Source organism: Lactuca sativa, chromosome 7, assembly GCF_002870075.4.
Source record: "Lactuca sativa cultivar Salinas chromosome 7, Lsat_Salinas_v11, whole genome shotgun sequence".
NCBI lineage: Eukaryota > Viridiplantae > Streptophyta > Magnoliopsida > Asterales > Asteraceae > Lactuca > Lactuca sativa.
This window is the reverse complement of record NC_056629.2, coordinates 56,428,700-56,450,691: the sequence shown is the minus strand read 5'-3', so window position 1 is coordinate 56,450,691 and position 21,992 is coordinate 56,428,700. Positions and strand designations below refer to the sequence as shown.

General features: G+C 34.2%; 1 protein-coding gene across 2 annotated transcripts; it reads right to left on the bottom strand.

Moving 5' to 3' along the window:
* Positions 1–1,192: 1,192 nt before the first annotated feature.
* Positions 1,193–10,976, bottom strand: LOC111883922 (NAC domain-containing protein 75). Of its 2 annotated transcripts, none has more exons than XM_052765599.1 (6): positions 10,530–10,976; positions 10,040–10,220; positions 9,089–9,732; positions 8,197–8,454; positions 6,902–6,994; positions 1,193–2,115 (listed from the first exon to the last, which is right to left on the bottom strand). In XM_052765599.1, the coding sequence occupies exons 1-6, from the start codon at positions 10,632–10,634 to the stop codon at positions 2,035–2,037; spliced, it is 1,362 nt and encodes a 453-aa protein (XP_052621559.1). In that variant the 5' UTR covers positions 10,635–10,976; the 3' UTR covers positions 1,193–2,034. The 2 variants fall into 2 exon arrangements, with proteins under 2 accessions (XP_052621559.1, XP_052621558.1); XM_052765598.1 differs by having other exon boundaries at positions 6,902–6,997; positions 10,530–10,973.
* Between the last annotated feature and the right edge of the window lie 11,016 nt (positions 10,977–21,992).

Below are 21,992 nucleotides of genomic sequence, written 5' to 3'. Positions count from 1 at the left end.
TTAAAACATCATTTCATGAAGTTAGGGTTCATGAATCCTAAAATTCACCATCAAATGTGGAAGTAACCATTCTAGTGGTTGAATAATGATTCTTTGATGATCTAATTATTGAATCCAAATTTTAAGATCATGTAAATACGCTTAACTAAAAAAAACCATGATTCGGGAAAGTAACATATCCTATTTAAATAGAGTAAAAGAACATCATGGATTGTACATTCTAAATTTCATTTGAACATCATGGATGAACATCATAGATTGCATATTGATGGCTCTGAATGTTTCCAACGACCCTTTATCTTCTCTTATCATACATCAAAAGAACAAAACCCAAACTCATTTACATGACCATACCATCATCCTTAGTCCACCATCATCAACGGAAATCGCAATCACCAGAACATCAGCCCCCATAAACCACTGGACCGTCGTCTTCCCTTTCGACATCAAGATGCAGAAAAGAAGACATTGTGATATCAGCATGCCCTTCCTTATTCTCATTTAGGTGCAACAAACCATTCCTACACCACTTAAAGCAATCATCGTCAAATCAAAACCCGATGTCATGGTTTCCGGTGACTGTTCTGAAGAACCAGATGGTTTACAAGAATGATAAATGGGTATCAAGACCCTCTTCCGATCAAAACAAGATGCATCTTGAACTTACAGATGAGCTATAAGAAAGAGAATGAGAATATGTTAGAGAAGGAGAACCTAACGAGACGGGGAAGGCGGTGAGGTTGGATGCAGGGGAGGAAAAACGAGAGGGTGAAGTATATATTGGAAGGTGATTTAGGTTGGGTTTAGGTTTATTACTTTATTTTATTTCATTTTATTTTTTGCTAAATAATAAATAAATAATCAATAATCAAAAAATAAATAAACAAGTCTAATATAGTCTTTTTAGTTATGACAGGGACCAAACGCGCAACAAAATTCCATCATAGGTACTGTCTGAGTTAAAAAAACATAATTAGGGACCAAGGGCGTATATTACCCATACCATAGGGACCATTTGTGTAATTTACTCTTATTTAAATTTAGTAAAATTTAATTTCATACCAAAAAGAAAAAAAAAATTCCCAAAAATACGGATGTTACGCTTATAGTACAATGATTGATGGTTATTGAATTTACGTATTTGTTTAAGGCGTATGAATTAATCGATAAAATGGATGATTTTGGCATGAACTAAAATGAATAGGGTGGTGTACAGATTGTGAATATTGGAAAGATGAGGAAAAAGACTATATTATCCTCACGTGCATGATACATGAGGATCTTAATGGTTCAGTTTGAATGAAATCAATATTGTGGACTAGGTATTACGTTTATCAAACCTTGGGGACTAAACATGGAGTTTACACTAACTTAAATATAAAGAAACAATATGCTTAAAGACGATATCTGTAATCATAATGATGTTAGTAGACAGCAGCCTTTCCCTTGGGTTTTTCTTTTTCTTTTTTCCCTTTCCATTTTTGGCTTCTTCTTTTCTCTTTCCCAACATTGAATTGCTTTATAGTTCTCTGTTCAGTCAAGGTTTATATTCACACACACAGAGTATGACTCTCATCAAAATCTCTCTCTCTCTCTCTCTCTCTCTCTCTCTCTCTCTCTCAAACACACACACACACACACACACATATATATATATATATATATATATATATATATATATATATATATATATATATATGCTCTTTTTCGCTCCCTTTCTTGTGCAGTACGTCTTTGTTTTTGATATTTTATCAAGAGATATAATTAATTTATAACGGAAAACTAAATACAATTGTTTCAAAAAGTCGATATTCACTTAAAGAACTGTATGGTGTGTACTGCATTGTGTCTCCTTGCTCCTACTCTTGAATAGCTTTCTTGATCAAAGTCTTAACTAGATTGTGTTTATATATATATATATATATATATATATATATATATATATATATATATATATATATATATATATATATATATATATATATATATATATATATATATATATATATATATATATATGTATTTTGTTGGGTTCTAGACATGGTGATCAGGGTCTGGCCAGTAGGTGGAGTACTTCAACCAGTCTGTCTCCTGTGGGTTTGTGATGGAACATTCCTGCAATGGAAACAAGAAAATAAAATATATTATATTTTTAGGGTTAGTCTCTAAAAATGTAAGGTTATATCATGCATGCCTGCATGGGATGCAATGGTGCCCAAGTAGAAAACGTTTGGTGCAAGAAAGTTATAAACCGTACGGTTAGATTAAAAATTACACATTATTTACAAGATTTATATGGATTCATGAAAAAGATGACTATAAAAGTAGTATTTAGTAACCGATAAATATTAACATGGTTTATTTAAAGATGAAAGTTCGTTATAATTGTATATAGAAAAATTAAATTGCTTCCTACTTTTAATCCTCCTACCCAATAAAATTATGACAAGTGTCATAATTTCATATTTTTTTAACTAACTCATTAAGGCTGTATTAGAAATATATCAATTACAATTAAATTGAATGGTGATTTATCATAATTTTAATGGATATGAATAATTGTAGGTATAAAAGGTAGGAGGTAATTTAATTTCTCTTGTATATAACCTCGGGACAGGAGCATATTTTCTTAGAGAAGGACCTAGAAAAAAAATATATTAAGGGTTGCATTGAATTGCACAATTTTTTTCTCAAGGGTTATACTATTTAAAGAAAATATAACCCATGGCTACAAGTGAAATTTCAGTTTTGATTTTTTTTTCTATTATCATTAACAATTGAATTTTTTTTTTTTTGATTTTTTTTTCTATTATCATGCAACTACTGAAATTTCATGTTTCATCCCTATTATGGAATCATGCATCGCCTCTGCAATAATCATTATTCATTGTTCACAATACATCACCCAACCCCTCTTAGTATCAAGGAAGGATTATGTCCTTGTTATCTATTGTATTTTTCTTGCTTTCTCTTTTGTCAATTTGTATTTAATCCCATGTAACCTTAATCACATATAATAGTGTTTGCCCAATAACTCCATATTACATTTGAGTCCTCTTCCGCTTAAACGCTCTCTAATTCATGACATCTTGTACCTCATAAACCAAATTATCTTCTTAAGACTTCTACCAATATCCCACCAAACTTACAAAATTCAATTTTTCTGTCTGGCAATCCTAATTAATTTGGCCTTAATAAAATACAAATTTCTTGGCCATATTGATGACATACCTAAACCTACAAAAATGATCAAAGAAATAGTAAAATACAACTATAAAGTCATCGAAAAGAGTGCATTAGAAATTCAGTCTCATATATTTGTCGTCTTCTCATCTTACGTGTAAATATATATGGAGTCCCCATATTAGCTCTCTAAAAGAGTCCTTATAGAGAGAAGAGGGACTCCAACATATATAGCCAATTATAAAACTGTGTCACATCAATATGAGATATACTAACACTCTTCTCATATTTGAAGGCTCGATGAGGATAGATATGGATGTGCTAAGCCACGGGGGTGCTGGACTCTAACTCTTATACCATATAAATATATGTGGAGTCCCTATATTAACTCTCTAAAAGAGCCCTTGTAGAGAGAAGGATGACTCTAACATATATAACTACTTATAAAACCGTGTCACACTAATCTGTATATACTAACATTACAAAGCTTAGAGTCGTATCTCTATTCTTTTGACTAACAAATCTCACTCTTGCATCATGTTCTTATAATAAGAAACTCCATGACAATTGTTAAGGTACTCGTTCTGTTGTAGAATACATACAAGATGTTAGGGCTACTAGTGATGCACTTGTTATGATTGGATATTATGATATAGAAGAAGACCTAATAATGGACATACTCAAAGGTGTTGGTGATGAAATTGAGTCCTACGTTCCTGTTGTTTGGGTCCATGACACCATGGTCACATTTATTGAACTATTTGATAAGTTAGAAGACCTTGAACGTCGGGTTAAGAGATCATAGAACATCATCCCATCAAATCCTATTACAACAAAAAACTATATAACTCATCAGTCTAACCAACATCGATCTCACAACATGAAAATCAACACTTTGGTCTCTCTAATGACACACTCAAACAGCCAATCAAAATCCTGTCAATTATCATTTAAATTAGAATCCTTCCTCATCCAACTTAAATCATCCCTCAAATTGATTTGTTTGAAATTTTTGTGAAATTAAAGGGAATCTAACCGATGAGTGTTGCAAACTCGTAAGATTTCTCAAAACAAAACCAAAACATAGAGATTACTAGCTCTCAAGCTAGTGCTAACATGACATTTCACAACAAACCATCCACAGAACAATGGCTTGTTGCTTCTAGAGCTTACCATCATGTCATTAATGATGTGAACAATTTGCAATAATTTTCAATGTACTATTGATGATCACATACGTTTGAAAATATCTCATAGTGGTGGGAGCACACGTGTCCTAGAAAAAACTAATTTTTCTTAGACAATGTTCTATATTCCCCTTTTATCAAAAACCAATAATGTGTGTGAGTTTCTTAATCCAGATTTAAAGTTGAATACAATGTTGTTGCAAACAGTATCACATATCTCATGTAGATTCAAAATATGCAAACAATTTTCTTAGCTACTTTCCAAATTCTTTGACAACATACCTATCTTTGCATAACACCAATTCCCTACTTTCTCATAAGTAAATATTTTATTTAATCCATCATATTCTTTATCGCTCAATAACTCTATAAACTATACATACATATACATATAAATACACACACATATACACTACGAAAGGTGTTGTGTGGTGTATATATTTATTTAAGTTGTTTTGAATATATATATATATATATATATATATATATATATATATATATATTATATATTCCGAATTTATTCGCAATGACACTATTTTTCTAACACATTTACACTATTTTCCCTTTTTCTCTGTTAGGATTATAATTTTAATCTAGTTAAAAAGAAATTTTAGGTTATATTTTATGTACTAGCTTAAACGTTAGTTGTTAGCTGATAGTTGAAAAGTTAGTTGCGAGCTTATAAATATAAAACTAGCTAATAAACTGATTGAAATATATAAAATTACATAAAAAGATATTTAAGATAATTTGAGTTTTCTATAATTAATTAAGGATATATTAGGAATATTTTTAAAAAAGTTCGTGAAAAAATAGTTTTACCAAACATGACAACTTAAAAAAATTCGAAAAATAAGTTAGTTTATCAAGTATCTGTAGCATACCAAACACTAATTTATACTTTTAATCTATATTAAAATCCACGTCGTAAGCATAATTTTTAAACAATGGATTCATATTTTGTGTTCTTCGAATCCCAGGAATTTTGATAAAGTATTTAGTTCATATAATTCAAATAAATTTATTTATTTTTAAAGATAATTGTTTTTAAATGGCAGAAATATATTTATTTTAAATGATAAGCCTTAATCACATACTAGCGTAAGTTTCCCAAGATTTTCTTTTTGCTTTTCATTTTATGAGGGAAGAGGAGATATGGTAGTTATACCTGAATTTATGATAACTTTTTCTCTTCAATCACGTTGGGTCTTGTGTATAAATTTCTTAGGATACCATACACTTGCTAAAGACTTAGGGTCACCATCCTCTCTTTTCTTTAAAACTTACTTTTAGTCTTGCATTTTAACAAGTTTGTAATCAAATAAATAAAATGAAGATCAGAAGATATTTATAGTTCTATAAACTTGTTCCTTAAATGTTGTTTTAAAAGTAAGATATCTTAAAAACAAAAAAAGCTAACTGTAAATATGCGTATTTTAAGTGCGATTTATCCAATATTTTATTATGATATTCTTAATACATAGTGTTAAAAAAGAAACCTAATATTTCTCTCTAGAGGGCAGATGTAGTTTTTCTTTAATCTTTTTCTCCTGCTAGCTGTTCAGTAAGAAAGAAAAGAGAAGCAGGTTCCACAATTTGTGGCTCATCTTTTGGCTCACTTTTTATCCTATTATTTTCCACCCTAAAGGTATAAATCAAGCATTTCATATGATTTTGTTACATAAAATCCAAAATTGTTAATGGTTTGAATTTCGATTGTCTAACACCGCAAAAGGTATACTCAGATGCAAATAAAAGCCTCTATCACACGACGACATACAGATTTTGTTTATAATTCTTTAATTTAAATGTAGTTATAATTGTCACTCGATATACGATGCTTTTGACAAGATTTTTAACGTTTAGAAAAATAATATTACATTCTATACATTAATATATAGAATACGCCATAATTTTTTTTTTATATATCAGTTTTTCAGATGTGTTAATTTTTTGTAATAAATTAATAACTAGAATTAATCATGTTATAACTTATATGTATTAGATTATTAACTAGAGTGACGTTATACTTGGTAAATATGTATAATAAGAGGTTTAAACTACAAAATGCTTAAAAATGAATGACAAAAAAGTGAAAGTATTACGAATTGTGCAAATGTATCTAAATGAATTACGGGAATATATAAAAATAACTCCTACAAATGTAATTTAGTTGGAGAGTGAAATATTAGATACTTCTTTTTCTCTTTTTCTTTTCAACATTGTGTTACTTCTCAGTGAGAACCATCAAAAGAGATAAAGAGATATACATTAACTTTTCTTTCTTTATTTTAATATTCATATTCCTTCTTTAAATCCAAGATTAATTACTCTTTATCTCTTTTCTAGCTAGTGTTATATATATATATATATATATATATATATATATATATATATATATATATATATATATATATATATATATATATATATATATATATATATATATATATATATATATATATATATATATATATATATATATATATATATATATATATTAGAGAGAGCAAAAAGGTGACAAAACTCACTTCTTTAACATCAGCTGATGATGATGGAGTGCACCCCATTATGAGTTCCTCCAATCCTGATGCTGATCTTCCTCCTATCTTATGATGTTGTTGCTGCTGTTTAATTTTATAGAACAACAAATTAAATTAATAAAATATGCAGACATATATATATATATATATATATATATATATATATATATATATATATATATATATATATATATATATTCAGTTGATTTGTACTACAATAAAAGTGTAGAAATTTTCCTAGATATATTATAATTTAATGCGACAAAATAGGTAATGTTATAATTAATATAATAAAGTAAGTAACATATAATTTATTTATTTAAATAATTTATAACAAGAATCCCACCCATGCATGCATGCTTAAGGCTACAACATATTTAAGTACTCTATTTTGTTTACAGCAATAAAACATAATTATCCATGTGATCATGTATTGTCTTCATCGAAACAACAACTTGGAAAGTGCAAAATGATTACTTGTTCTCAACTTAGGTGACAAGACCAATACCCCTTTATGTTTATTTATTATTATAGAGAAAATAATTAGAACGATTTTCAAATATTTGGAGGTTTTAAAGAAATACTGATTACACTTGTATTGTTTACATTACATTTATGATGTTTAAAATGGGATTTCGATGGTTGATTTTTGTGTTAAAGTTATTGTGTGAAAAACTTTTGTTAAAATGGTACGTGTCTTCAATTTTAAAACAGTTTTTTTGTACTGGCAGAAATTTTATTAAAACATATTTGTTATTCCAGAATATATACTAAAAAATGTTGTAATAATAGACAAACAAGTTTAAATATTTTCGTATCGAAATAAAAATTTAAATAATTATAGTTTAATTTATAGAAAATGATGTTTTAAATAATATGACAAGGATCCTAGAATTGATACAATTTAAGAGTATTTTCTTACCTAAACATAAAAATAAATAAATAAATAAAGTTTGTGGTAAATGCTTTAATATTAGAAAAACGTATAAAATGAAAAATCACGACTTAACTTTTTTCCTTCAACTTGATATAGTTTACAACTTCTTCTTCTTCTCTCTCTCTTTTTATTTACTTAATCATTTTTTTTTGTAATTAATTATGCCATAACAAAACAAAAAGTTATGTTTAGATTGTCAAAAAAAAAGTCTCAGCTACTAGGATACATACAATTTGATTTAATTTGTCCTACTTTGAAATTTTTGTCCATATATATTAAATATCTGCTTTTCCAAATTATGTGCTACAATTACGTAAAAATACATATATTTAATATAATAACTTACCGGAAAATTTTCCATGATCCTAGACACATGAAAGGAGTCATCATCAAGAATAATGGAAGTGTGACGTAGGGGAGAAGGAGAGATGATTGCTGACATGGCATGAGATGGCCTGCTGACATGGTAGGCTGTTTCTGCCACGTGGTGCTGATGTGGATAATGCTGCTGATGATTCTCAAGGCTCATCTGCTGCTGCTGGTGTTGCCTTTGCAGGTTAGGTGCATCGCACGTCAATGAACCCTCCCCTGTCGTCGTTCCCACCTGCACATTTCACTTGTACCCTGTTAGTCACTGCATGCATTATTACTTGTACTCCATGCATTATTACTTGTGAAATATAACGTACAAGCATGCATGAATTAGAATAACGAATATATATATATATATATATATATATATATATATATATATATATATATATATATATATATATATATATATATATATATATATATATATATATATATATATATATTGCTGATAATGCAAGCAATTTCAATAAGAAAAGCAACACTTAAACCGTTTGAGTTCATCTCTTAACCTTGCACTCAACCAATATCCACATTTTTAGCACTCAATTCATTCCCATAAGCCAAAAAGTTGATGTAAAATACAATCAACCAATTAACCCTTTAGCAACAAGAAAACAACCCAGAGTTAAAGTTGTAAATGTTTCTATTTTTATTAATAAAACCTCAAAACATAACACACGGAAGCTCAATATTTTTGCCGACTATTCACTAGGTAGATTCAAATTCAGGATCTTAAAAAAGAGCAAGTTCTGAGTTCTTGCTTTTTGATGTGTTATTTTATTTGGGATTCATCCTTTTGTGATATTGTGAGTCCCATTAATCGAATAGTAAAGATGGTTGTTGGATTTGATCAAGAAACATACCTCACCAAAGCTTTTTCTATAGGGGATGAAGCTAAATTGCTCAACACCTTTGAAATGTTGCATTCGATCCATTGGATTGTAATTCGACATAACCGCACCAACAAACTCATCTCTCATGTTACTATAAGTTTCAACAGTAGGAGTAGCAGTAACAGTAGTAGCATTACCAGCGACATTAATTTCTTTTGAAGAAGAACAACTCCCACTTCCGCTCCCACTCTCCCTCCTACTAACATTATTCTTTTCGTATATATTATTTACACCTTCAATGTGAATGTTGTTGTTCATAGCTCTTTCGGACCAATTACATTGCCTTGGTTGAGTCTGGAAAAATATCTTCGATACAACGAGCTCACCTTCTCTCTCCTCCTCGAGTTGTCCAAGATGATATTGATGCATTACCCAATTTGTCTTTTCGGGTTTTCGGTTTTTCCCAAAGTTGGTATAGAGCACCAAGATTTTCTTGCATCCCTTTTGCTTTTGGTTTACCATAACGGGTCGGGTCTTGCCTGTTTTGTGCCACCGTGTTTCACCGCCTTGTATGTCACATTCCATTTGGATTTTTCGCCTTTTTCGTGTACCCGTGGTGTAGGCTTTAGAAGGCCGATGAAAGAAGTGTCTACTCAATCCATCTCTTGTAACTCCTAAAAGATCAAAGAAGAAAAAAAAATATGAAAGTCATAACAAACAAAAACCCTATAAAAATTAGGTCATCTTAGGTGTGACAAGTGCAAAATTCAAAAAAGTCAAAACAAACAAGAAAACCCTAATTTTCTTGGGTGTCTTATAGTAAAACCTAACTGTTGAACTATTGAAAACACAAGAAAAGATATTTATGTGATCATGTGTTTTCTTGTGCTTGTGGGTGTTCTTTATTCTTATCCTTTTCGGCTTTCCAGGGTGGTGAAACTTGAAACCACCACTTAATTTCCGTTGTAAATCAAAACTCACCAGGGAGTTTTTCAGGATGAGTATAACAAATTCCATCTTCTCCTTCGATAGTTGGGATGAACTCATCTATCAAAGGGTGAGATTTATTTGAGTTTTTAGCTTCGACTTTTGCTTCAAGATGTTCTATCAGCTCTTGATCAGTTGGATCAAATTTGACTCCTGCTGGTAAACCTACCCAATCCTGCAAATGAAAAAAGTAACAAGAAATTATTAATATATATATCATATGAATTTCAACAAAAGAAAAGCTTAGGAATTAATAAATCACTAGAGAAAGACAATCTTTTTATTATGGGATTTGTTTATGTGTATCTTTTCTTGAAACAAGAGATTTAAATATAGAAGGAAAATTCAGTAGCAAGCATAATTCTATTCTCATGTTTGATTCTTATTTGTCAAAATCTTATAGTTGAAGCTAAGAATATTATGAGACGATTGTATCTATATATATGTACATTAAATTAAACAAAATTATACCCCTACAACGTACCGGTTTTCCTTCAAGTTTATGGCCACAACCGGGACACTGTTTGGATCCACAAAATTGATGCTCTTCCAGCTTTGCATCAATGAGATCAGAGCTGCTGATATTCATTTCTCTTACTACAAAACGGGGCTCTGTTTATTGGTTAATCGATCAAGAACTGCGGCATGAAATCCTGATTTTGATCACCACACGTAAGAAAAGAAAATGCTAGAACTCAATCCTCGTTAGTTTCTGCTTCGTCTTCTTTTACTACTACTAATACTATATTGAGATCTGATGGTTCTGGACGGATGATGATGAAGAAGAAGACGAAGAAGTACAGACACTAGAACACGTTCAAATACGTTTTTAGGTGAAAAACAAATGAAAACGAGATTGGAAGGATACCCGGATGAGATATATTCTTCAAAAGTGGAAATATTCCAAGGATAAATATACTGAGAGAGAGAGAGAGAGAGAGAGAGAGAGAGAGAGGAGAGAGAGAGAGAGAGAGAGAGAGAGAGAGAGAGAGAGAGAGAGAGAGATGCTTTAACCATCAAAAACACCAGAATTCCCTCCAACTTTACCTGAAGCAAGTGAGATAAAGGAAAAGGTGTGTCTCTTCTCTTCTCTTTTACTTCCCCTAATTTATATAACATATAGCTCTATCTTTTTTTTTTTTAAGGCGGTTGATATATATATATATATATATATATATATATATATATATATATATATATATATATATATATATATATATATATATATATATATATATATATATATATATATATATATATATATAAAAGCTCTAGATGTTTTGAAAACTCAAAAAATCTTGACAAGAACCAAATTTGGACCACAAGATCAAAAAATTTAATAGCTTAAAAAATATATGATTTTTAACATATTTTTTAGAAGAAACGAAAATTATCAAAAAACGCTTTAGAAAAAGATACCAGACCGATCCTAAAGTATCTCACTTTGCTGCAGTCAGACAGATCTTCAGATATCTCAAAGGGAGTAAGGCCTTGGGTCTCTGTTACCCTGCAAGTAACGACTTTAGTATACACACATTCATAGATGCAGATCATGCAGGCTGCAGACTTGATTGAAACAGAACTTCGGGTGGATATCAGTTTTTGGGTGGAACATTAGTAAGTTGGTCCTCAAGGAAACAAAACTGTGTCTCACTATCAACCGTAGATGTCGAATATGTTGCTGCAACCAGTTGTTGCTCCCAGGTTTTGTGGATGAAGACACAACTTTTGGACTATGGGTACAGGATGTTGCGGGTACCAATCTACTGTGATTCAGAGAGTGCGACAGTCATTTCATGCAATCATATCCACTACTCGAAGATGAAACATATTAAACTACGGTACCATTTCATCAAAGACCATATCCTCAAAGGTAACATTGAACTAGTTTTTGTTCCAACTCAGGAGGAAATTGTTGATGTTTTCACCAAGGCACTCGACTTCACAAAACATAATGGATTTTTCGAAATGTTAGGGATGATGAACCATGACACGCAGTTCTTCTTGAAAGAATAGCTACCGCGGACCTCATAAGTCTTCGGGTTTGAGTAAAATTGCGTTTTTTCTTTTCAAATCAAAATTATTAATGAACTTTACTCATTGTTGTTTCTTTCTAGAATAACTGATGAAGTATATACTTCATAGATTGCTCTTTAGTATACTTTGTATACTTCAACCATTTATAATCTATATACTCCTCGGGTCTCTTTATTTCTTTTATTTCTAACCATTATGATCTAGTTTGTTTTCAGCTCCTAGCTCCCGCAGACGCATTAATGAACCCGCAGTTATCATTCACAGACGCTTTAAATGATATTGTGTGGTACTTAATGAAAGTTAAAACATTCTTCAAACATTCAATTTGTCGCACATGATAATTCAATTACCTTTTCAAAAGACTTTCCGCAACCAGGTCTATTTTTGGATAAAAGATAAATAAACTGATTTTCCATAAACGAAATCGTTTTTACTCAAGCAGTCACATCAAGCAACATTAGGGTCACATCCGTTCAACTTCCCACTTTATTCGACGGACCAAACCATTTTCACCCCACATTTGTACAGCGTGTTATCATGGGCCTGCAACATATTTAATGCTCCTCTTTTCCTTGATAAACCTTTTTAATTTAATTTCATTTTTAAGAGATAATGATAAAAACCCAAAGGTTTTGTTGCTTTAACAGTTGGAATTAAACTGTTATTAATTATTTTTGAAATCTGGTGGTATAAAAACCCTTTTTCTTCCCCAAGAAAGCTTTACTCGTTCTGATCTCTTACAGACGAACTTCTTCTCCTTCATCTCTCTTGAAAAAACCCTTTCAAGCAAGTTCTTCAAACTTTTTTCCTCAACAATGGTGAAATCAGGTGTGTCCACGAAGCAATCAAAGGCCTCTGGATCTGAAAGACCAACTGGTTCTGGATCTACTATCAAGGATTTAGCTCCTTTAATTGATGCTAGCAACTACAGAGGGATATTTGATGATCACGACTTTTACAACGACGCAATCAAGATCATGATCAAGTTTCTCCCAACTCATCCCCTGCTTGGAGCCTTTGATTCAGTTACTGAAGCTATTCTACAAGCTGTTGTCTTCAAGTGTTTATTCTCTGCACTCAGACCTAATGACAAGCCCTAAGAAGTTCATCTCAACCTAATCGATGATTCCCTAGTTGTCTTGACCAAGGAAAAGTTTCTTCCTGCAATCAATTTGAGGGTTTTAACTTCAACCCAATTGTACTCTCTAAGCACCATTGATGTCTACTCTGCACTGTATCGGACGGGGAACCATGGCAAGCTCAAAGGAATCACTGAATTCAAGAAGAGAAAATTTCTTGCTATTTGGCAATTTGTATGACACTATGTGATCCGTTGTCTATCAAGAAGAACTGGAGGGACAAAAAAACATGGGAAAACATCTGCTGGATATCGTATGGAGCATCTTCACCGGAAAACTAGTCAACTACGAGCAAATCCTCTGGGAGGACTATCTACAGTACTTCTGCAAAGGTGCCCAAAAGGAAGGCATGGCGGAACTCACTTTTCTAGGTGCTAGCCTCTATGACTTGTGGATCTTCACAAGGATGCCAATCTCAGCTTGGAAAATGACACAAATCTCTTCTCTGCAAGAGACCTCAAGAGGTATAATCCTTCTAAGGACCAATCTATCTTCAGTCCTATTCTCCGTCTCCCTATGTACATTTTAGAAACTATTTGACTTACCAACATAGAGGTAGTTGACCACATTGTGGCTACAAGTGGTATTTCCCCATATCACTCTTCCCCACTAAGGCCCCTTCAGTCTATCGATGTCCAAGACCCGTAGCCCAAACCCGAAAGAGTCAAATCTTTGGCTATTAAGAAAACACCCACTAACATTATTATTAAGGGTATGGGCCCCTCAAAGAAAAGAAAAGCCAAACCCACAGAACCTACTCCTCAGGTTCAATAATCTCTATCCAAGGCTCATGACTCTCTAGTTAGTGTCATCGATGACAGTCACAATGAGCCTTCATAGTTTAGAGATGTGTTTAGGCGATAAAAGTTGAATCTTACCCCCAGTCAAAGCCAAAAGCGAACCAAGGCACATGTCGAAGTCTCTCAAAAGACTCCCTTAGCCGTTCGAGTCCACACTGACTCACCTGCAAAAACCCAACCTAACCACTCTGATACAGTATATGTATCAGTTTCATCTCAACATTGAGACAAAAACCAATATGGATTCCAAGAGAACCCAGATGTTGATGTCCGCCCTAAGGTCTGTAGGGATTCAAAATTGCACTTTATTTCTCCTAAGGTGCTGAACTCTATTCTTTTTAATGTCACATATACACCGCAATCACAAGTTACACTGCAAGGTCCTTTTTCAGAGGCTATAGCCAAAACAGAGCAGAAGCCAAACTGGGTTTTACACCAAGGAGACTAAGGAAGCTCTGGACATCCTGTTCCACCAACATTACACTCAAGTGGTCTAGTTATGGTGAGCACAAATGTGCAAGGATCCATGAACCTGAGGGACACCTTGGTGAACCAAGGATTTGATGGATACACTTCTGATTATTCATGGTCACGATACCGCCTAACAACAGAATCTGGGCTCATGAAGTTCGAAGCATTCAAACGGGCTCTTCAGGAAAGGAAGGCTCAACATGTGCAGCAACAACAACCGAAAGAAGAATCACTTCTCAAAGTGGCTAAGTATTGGGCCACTATGATCAATAACGCGATGACAGTGCATGACATTCTTTCAATTCAGCAATGGATGTCAGAGAAGGAGAACACTATGAATTAGGTTCAAGGCATGGACAATGTTGTTGGCCCTTCCCAGCCTCCCCTAAACACTGAAGATCATGACTCCAATAAGGATGGTACTGCTATTAAGATCAAATTTGACCCAACTTTTGGTCTCGATGATAATAATGTTGATGAAGTCCAACAACCTCTCCTTGCGGATGACTTCATTATGTTTTTGGATGACAAAGAATCTAGTGGATCCCAACACTCCACTTCCAAAGCAAAACAAAAAAAGAAAAAGAAGTTGGCTGTCTCAAGAAAAGAATTCCTCGACCTGCAATCTAAAGTTAAACAGATTCTGGCCGTAGTGACTACCATGACCCCACACACCATTGATGTTTCCACTCCACAATCTCTCATTGACCACATTGAAGTTTTGGAAACAAAGGAGAAGCTCACCGTAGATAGGGTTCTTCTATGTATAGAGATGGGCATCAGGCAACCAAATAATCAAAGGTTGACTGATCACAAGGAATTTCTTTCCAAGGAAAAAGATCTCATCAAAGAAGTCAAAGAGCTCAGAATTGAACTCCAACAAACCTTTAAAGCTCAAGAAGGTAAATCGAAGCAACTCATAGAGGAAACTCATACTGCCTATGAGTTTGGGTATTCAGTGCTTCAGGAAATAATCAAAGGGTTGAGAAGATCCTTAAATTTAAAACAAAGTGTTGATGAAATTCTCCGTTTCGCCAAGGAGATTTATCAACAACTTTTCAACCCAGAGATTCCAACAAACCAAGTGGTATGTGCAAAGACGAAAATGTAGTTCAACACCACATTTCAGAAAATTGATGATTTAAAGCGTTGGTTTGAGGATCAGATGGAGCCTACTTCCTCAAAAGGGGGGAAGTGATCGGGAGAATGAGATCAGAATTAAAACGACTTCTGAATCATCCAAGTCCAAAATTAAATCAGACAATCATTCCAACACTCCTCCTCAGGATCCACCCTCTCCAGTGCATCTCAGAGAACCAACTCCTCATGGTTCACATTAACAATTTTCTCCTCAAAAGTCAACTCCTCAGGGTTCTCCTCAACAAGCTTCCTAGAGCTAGGGATTGTCTACAAGAAGTCTCAAGATAGTCCAAAATTCTTCATTCCAGTTACCGCAATCCACCGTTTAATAAACAAGCAACTAGAGATCATCCTAACTCCTGTGAAAAAGTCCAAACACACTTATGAAGAAGTAAAGTTTGAAATCACAAGGAGAATCAAATGGCTTTTTGAAGTCACAAAGTTTTGGTGGATCATCATCAAGTTCCTGAAGATGAATAAATGAAGAACTTAGCTGGGAGGTCACTTTGGGGGAAATTGTTGAAACAAGAAAGTGACCCTCTTCAGCTAAGATGGACCCGTAGACCACTTGCACAAGTAAACCCGAAGAGAAGAGCTACCCGGAGAACACTTTTGTCATCTAGTGAGCCAGAAGACCTGTTGCTCTCCCGCAGAAGAACCATACATGAAGATCATTATAATTTACTGTTAATGACTTTACTTGTACACATTGTAATATACAATGTACCATTCAAGGAAGCCTAAGTTAGTTACTTTAGCTTATTTTATTATTTCCTTGTAACTTTAGGGACTCTATAAATAGAGCTTCGCACTTCATGTATTTTCACCATTTCAACAACTGAGCTTATAAAAATATCAAACCATTCATCTCTATGTCAAGCTATCTTAAATAATATTTAAACCGAGTCCCTTTTCACTTATGTTGTTCATCATATACTAACTTGTGTTCGCATGCAAACCTTGTTACAATTCAACTAAGTGTTTACTTGTTTACTACTTATCGATATAACTTGTTTCTATTTACTTTCCTTTACATATCCGCAATCTAACTTATCTAACTTATTATTATTGTTGAGCTAACAAGATCCATTGAGATTAACTTTATTTCGAAACATATTATCTTGTTTCTAACTCTTATCAAAGTTTTTCTCTCACCAAATTTCACATTCGTAGTCATTCAACAGCTCAAGCTATCTTCGTTGTCTTATATTGAGTTCTTTCGGGTTGAAGATGTCTTGAAGACTATTGTGATCTATGTAAATGGTACATTTCATACGATATAGCTAATTTCGCCAAATTTTTAAGGTAAAAACTACAAGTCCCGGTTCTAAATCTTGGGTAGTGTAGTTACACTCGTGCACCTTGAGTTGATGAGATGCGTATGTGATAAATTTATCTCTTTGCATCAATACACATCCCAATCCCTAGTGCGATGCATCGCACTATATGATGGAGTCGTTTATTCCATCTAGGAGGGATAGGATTGGTGCACTACAAAACATCTTTTTCAATTTCTAAAACACAGATTCTTGTTTTTCTGCCCAATCAAAGACCATGTCTTTCTACGTCAATTCATTAATGGATTAGATATCTTAGAGAAATTCTCAATAAATATTCGATAATAGCCTGTAAGGCCTAAGAATTGGCGCACTTCTCTTGGCGTATTTGGTTCTTCCTAATTCTTGATCACCTCAATCTTGGCAGGGTCGATGTGAATAACTTTGTCGCTGACTACATGACCTAAAAAGTGTACTTCTCTAATAAAAAATTCACATATAGATGACTTGGAGTACAAATTTTCCTTCCTAAACATTCAATGATGATTTTCAAATGTTTCCCATGTTCCTCCTTAGTTTGTGAGTATATTAATATATCACTGATGAATACAATCACAAATTTGTCCAAGTAGGGTTTACATACACGGTTCATAGGGTCCATGAAGATTTTTGGGGTATTGGTCAGTCCGAATGACATAATCAAGAACTCGTAATGGCATTTGAATGCTATTTTTAAAATGTGTTCATCCACCACTCGAATTTGATGGTACCCATACCTTAAGTTAATCTTCGAGTGGTAACTGGATCCTTATAGTTTGTCTAACATACCATCGATTCTTGGGATTGTGTATCCGTTCTTGATGGTTAGTTTGTTTAGCTCCCTATAGTCGATACATGAAGAATATAGGGCTACAGAAGGTAAGAAGCTAGGTATAATGAAGCCTTCGTCAAGCTATTGAAGTTGGCCAGATAGTTCTTGCATTTTAGAGGGTGCCAACCTGAAAGGGGATTTTGCCATTGGGGAAGCTCCTGGAATCAAATCGATTCAGAATTCGGCTTCCCAAACTGGTGGAAATACTATTAGACCTTCAGGAAACACGTCAGGATAATTGCACACTTGATGTATATCCTTGATTTTGCTTCCCTTTTCTCTTTTTATCCATGATATGGGCTTAGAAATCGTAGTACTTCTTGTGATGGCACTTTTGTGCTTTCATACAGGAGATGAGTTGAAGGTTTTGGTTGGGTTTAACCTCCTAGATAATTAGAGATTCTCTGTTGAGTAAAAGAAGTTGCACAAGTTTGTCATAGCTCAATATTTTGGCACAGTGAAAGGAAACCAATCCATGCCGACAATGACATAAAAGCTCCCGATAGTCATGGGCATGAGGTTAAAATGAAAGGCTTGGTTGTTTAGAGTTAGTATGTAATTTTCTAATACTTCTTGGGTACTACCGGATTCACCGTTAGCCATTTTTACCATGTAAGTTTCTTTGAGTTTACTGGATTTATAGTTCAGTAGATGTAAAAAATTAGGGTAATAAAGCTTTTATCAGCACCAATATCGAAAAGTACATTTGCATATAAGTTGTAAACAAGAAACGTGCCAGTTACAACGGATGGGTCCTAGATAGCATCTGTGGCTCCAATCACGCATGCCCTTCCATTGGGATTCCCTCCTTGATTCCTTAGCTTTGGGTACTACCTCTTAAAATGCTCATTTTCCCCATACTCATAGCATGATCGACTTCCAGTAATAGCAATTCAAGGGTTTGCTACGGGTGCTGGTGTAGGAGCCATGCTCCTGTATAACTTGATTGTGTGATCTCTCCTTACACACTTTTCGTAGACTGTGCAAGCATCATAATGATGGAAACTGCACTGATTGGATTTTGGATTGTTACCTGCATATTGTTTTTGGGTGCCTGTTGTTGCTGCTGTGGATGAGGATGGTGTTGTGGCTACGTAAACTTAAATCATCTCCCACTTCTTCCTAGGAGTTTACCTTAAGTTTAATCTATATCGATTCCCAGACTTTCACTTGTTTTTCCCAAACCTTGGGGAGGTCAGATTTCTAAACCGTAGTGCCCCGTCAAATTTCTTGGTTAATCAGATTAAAGGCTAACCGTTTGGCACTATCACGTGTAGATGGTCGAGAAGCAGTACCCAGTCCCTGGATGCGCTAAACCAAAACCCATATGTACCTTTCCACCTACTTGTATACTGGTGTCACGATGCTGGGACAGAGAGTGGCAAGTTCATTGAATTGGTTGCTATAGGTTTCAATGTCCGCATCCTTCACGGTTAAGTCCCACAGTTCTTGCTCTAGCTTGTACATTTCATCTTGGGGGAAGTATTGGTCTATCAGTAATTGTTTCAAATCGCCCCAGGACATAGCATTACCGGAACTGATGCATATGGTATTAGCATGGTCCTTCCACCATGTTAGGGTTGCATCCGCAAAGGTACAAAAGACAAATCTCACTTTGCAGACATCAATACAGAAGCTTATCTCAACGTTGACTCCATTTTCCCGATCCAAATGAGTCAGTCTGACTACCCCTTCGTTCCCATGATAAGACCTTGGCTTGCATTTCATGAAGTCTTTGTAAGTGTAGGTCTATGGCCTCGTCCATTGTTGGCATTTGAGCTACTTCTACGTCTATTTTTATTTCCATTTCTAGCACTACTTTCGGCTCTAATGTTCCTGTTATATTCGTATTTAGCCAGAGTGTGAACGACACGTTGAGCAACTAGTGCTTTAATAGCCTTTGATTCCATTACTAATGTAGGGTCTAGGGTAGGTGTTTGTGTTGATGTCCCAGGTCTATGTCTGGTAATTTATCTTGGAGGCATGTTGCAATCCTATTATTGTTAGGGTAAATAAAGCATTAGTCATTTGAAGCCATTTGTTACTCATGTAAAAGTGAGTAATATTAGCTAATTTAGTTGTACGAGTTAGTGTAAAATTTTCAACAATTCTTTAAGGATTTATAAATTGTAATGATCATTACACAAAATTTACATTACCTTAATTTTTTTTTCACAAAATAAGTTTGTTTGATCATTTGTGTTTTCCGAGTGTTAGTGTTTAGTTTTTGGAATCTTCCTCGATTCTCGAGTTTTTCATGGTCAGGTGCATTACAATATTTAACATGACAATTTGCTTTTGTAATAACATAGATTTTTATACACACTTCATTATAAAATTTACATTGTTTTTCACAAAATTTTGTTACGTGAACCACCAAAGTATGGTGTAGTTAGAGGTGGAAAAGTTCGATATACTACAACCCCAAAAGATAGTGCCCAAAAGACCGCAAGGATACTGTCTACTTGTGTAAGTTGACTTTTCTTATCTCCACTAACCCAAAAATATGTCCTTAGGCACAACCCTATGGTGTGGGTCTACCATAATCCAAAATAGATACCCATTATAGTGACCATATGTGTGAGTTGCCGCTGGGTCGACTCAACTCTTATTTCTAAGGCGCATACCATGGCCTCGTCTGCAACCAATATTTTCTCCATGACATGTATCTGAAGTTGTAGCCCGGTGATCAGGGTCTCCTATGTCATATGTTGAGACTAGGATGCCTTCAACTGATCAAAATCCAACTGGGAACTCTCCTCATCCAACACTCTCTCCTTGTCCAAACTTCGAACCCTACTAGATAGTCCCTATGTGTTACCCTCAACCGTCTTTTGTTCTTCATTGATTTTGCAAATCTGATTTATGTGATGAGTGGTGTGTGGGATCAAGACTGGTACGACTGCATCTATAGATGTCTCTAGTGTAGGGAAAGTGGCGGGGCCCGGGATGACTCCACAATCTCAAAGGTGGAACCTATATTGTGTTCTTAATGCCACTCTCAGATCTGTGTCATCCATCAAGGAATCGCACGTGACATTTTAGGAGCCACAGGTGATGTAAGTGGTGAAGCAGGCCTCGTCTGGTTGCACGTGGAAAACGTCTTGCGGGGAGTGTTCTGCATCATCAGTCCACCTGGAACGACTTGTTTGGTGGTGGTGACAGTAATATTATGTCCTTGACAACGGGTCCAGGAAACTCAATCAGATCATGCTGTCCTCCTTGGTGGGATTGTACTCAGTCTCTGTCTCGGATTAGTCAGCCTCCTCTAATGGGTTTATGTCCTCCCAGGTGAAATTATCTCCATCGAAAGACTCATATGAGTTCTCATCTGACTGCTGGCCCGACTTTATGGCAGCAATGTTATCATAAGGCTCCTTTTCTGATTTCAAGGGTGATGGTAGCTCTAGGACCTCTTGGGTTGTGTATCCTCGAGCTCTTGGGAGTTTGGAACCACTTGGTCCTCTTCCAAGTATTGTATCGTCATCCAAATTCCCATGTTCGCCATAACAGTGAGGTGTTCCTGCATAAGATATTAAACACTATAGATGTTTATGAGTGCTAGTGTACTATAAAAATTTATACAAGTATTTACACGGTATAAGTACTTAAAAGATATTACCGACATCTTTATTGAATCTCTACGTAGTGTATATCAGATACATGACTCAAAATTATGACACTAATCCAAAGAACTCTCAATCATTTATATTTCCAACTAGCGCATAAAAGTTTTGTCGTGTGTCAGTCAGACAATAATAAAACTTAGTGATGTGAGTTAGAATCGATAAAAGAGCATGAAATCAATCAAAGATAGCAGTAAGAGCACATCATGTAAATATGATCTGATTAGCTTGTACTAGTCTGAAGAGAGTACAAAGTTATGAGAGTGTTTACAAATTGAAGAGCACCAAAGTTACTCTCAACTCTAGTACCTACCCTATTTATAGGGTATAACTAACCCAACAAAAAAATACAAGGGCTAAACATTCTAGCTTCAAATACAAACAATGCCTTGTAAATACATAGGGATTCAAAATCATTTGGATTTCGAACCCTTACAGACTCAACCTATTTCAACTCCTCACTCTATATGTTTCGACCCCTACAATCTCCCCCTTAGTGAGAGTAGTCGAAATTATGCAATAAGCTTCAAAGTCTGAAGAAGTACATTGCAAACCTCTATATACCACAAAATAGTCTTTTGAATAT

Bases quoted from the DNA above. Each gene is read 5' to 3' on its own strand.
- LOC111883922 (XM_052765598.1), bottom strand. From the start codon at position 10,634: ATGAATATCAGCAGCTCTGATCTCATTGATGCAAAGCTGGAAGAGCAT. The intron at 10,221-10,529 runs GTACGTTGTAGG...TTTCATTTGCAG, and splicing joins ATAAACTTGAAGGAAAACCG to GATTGGGTAGGTTTACCAGC. The intron at 9,733-10,039 runs GTGAGTTTTGAT...TTGATCTTTTAG, and splicing joins TCATCCTGAAAAACTCCCTG to GAGTTACAAGAGATGGATTG.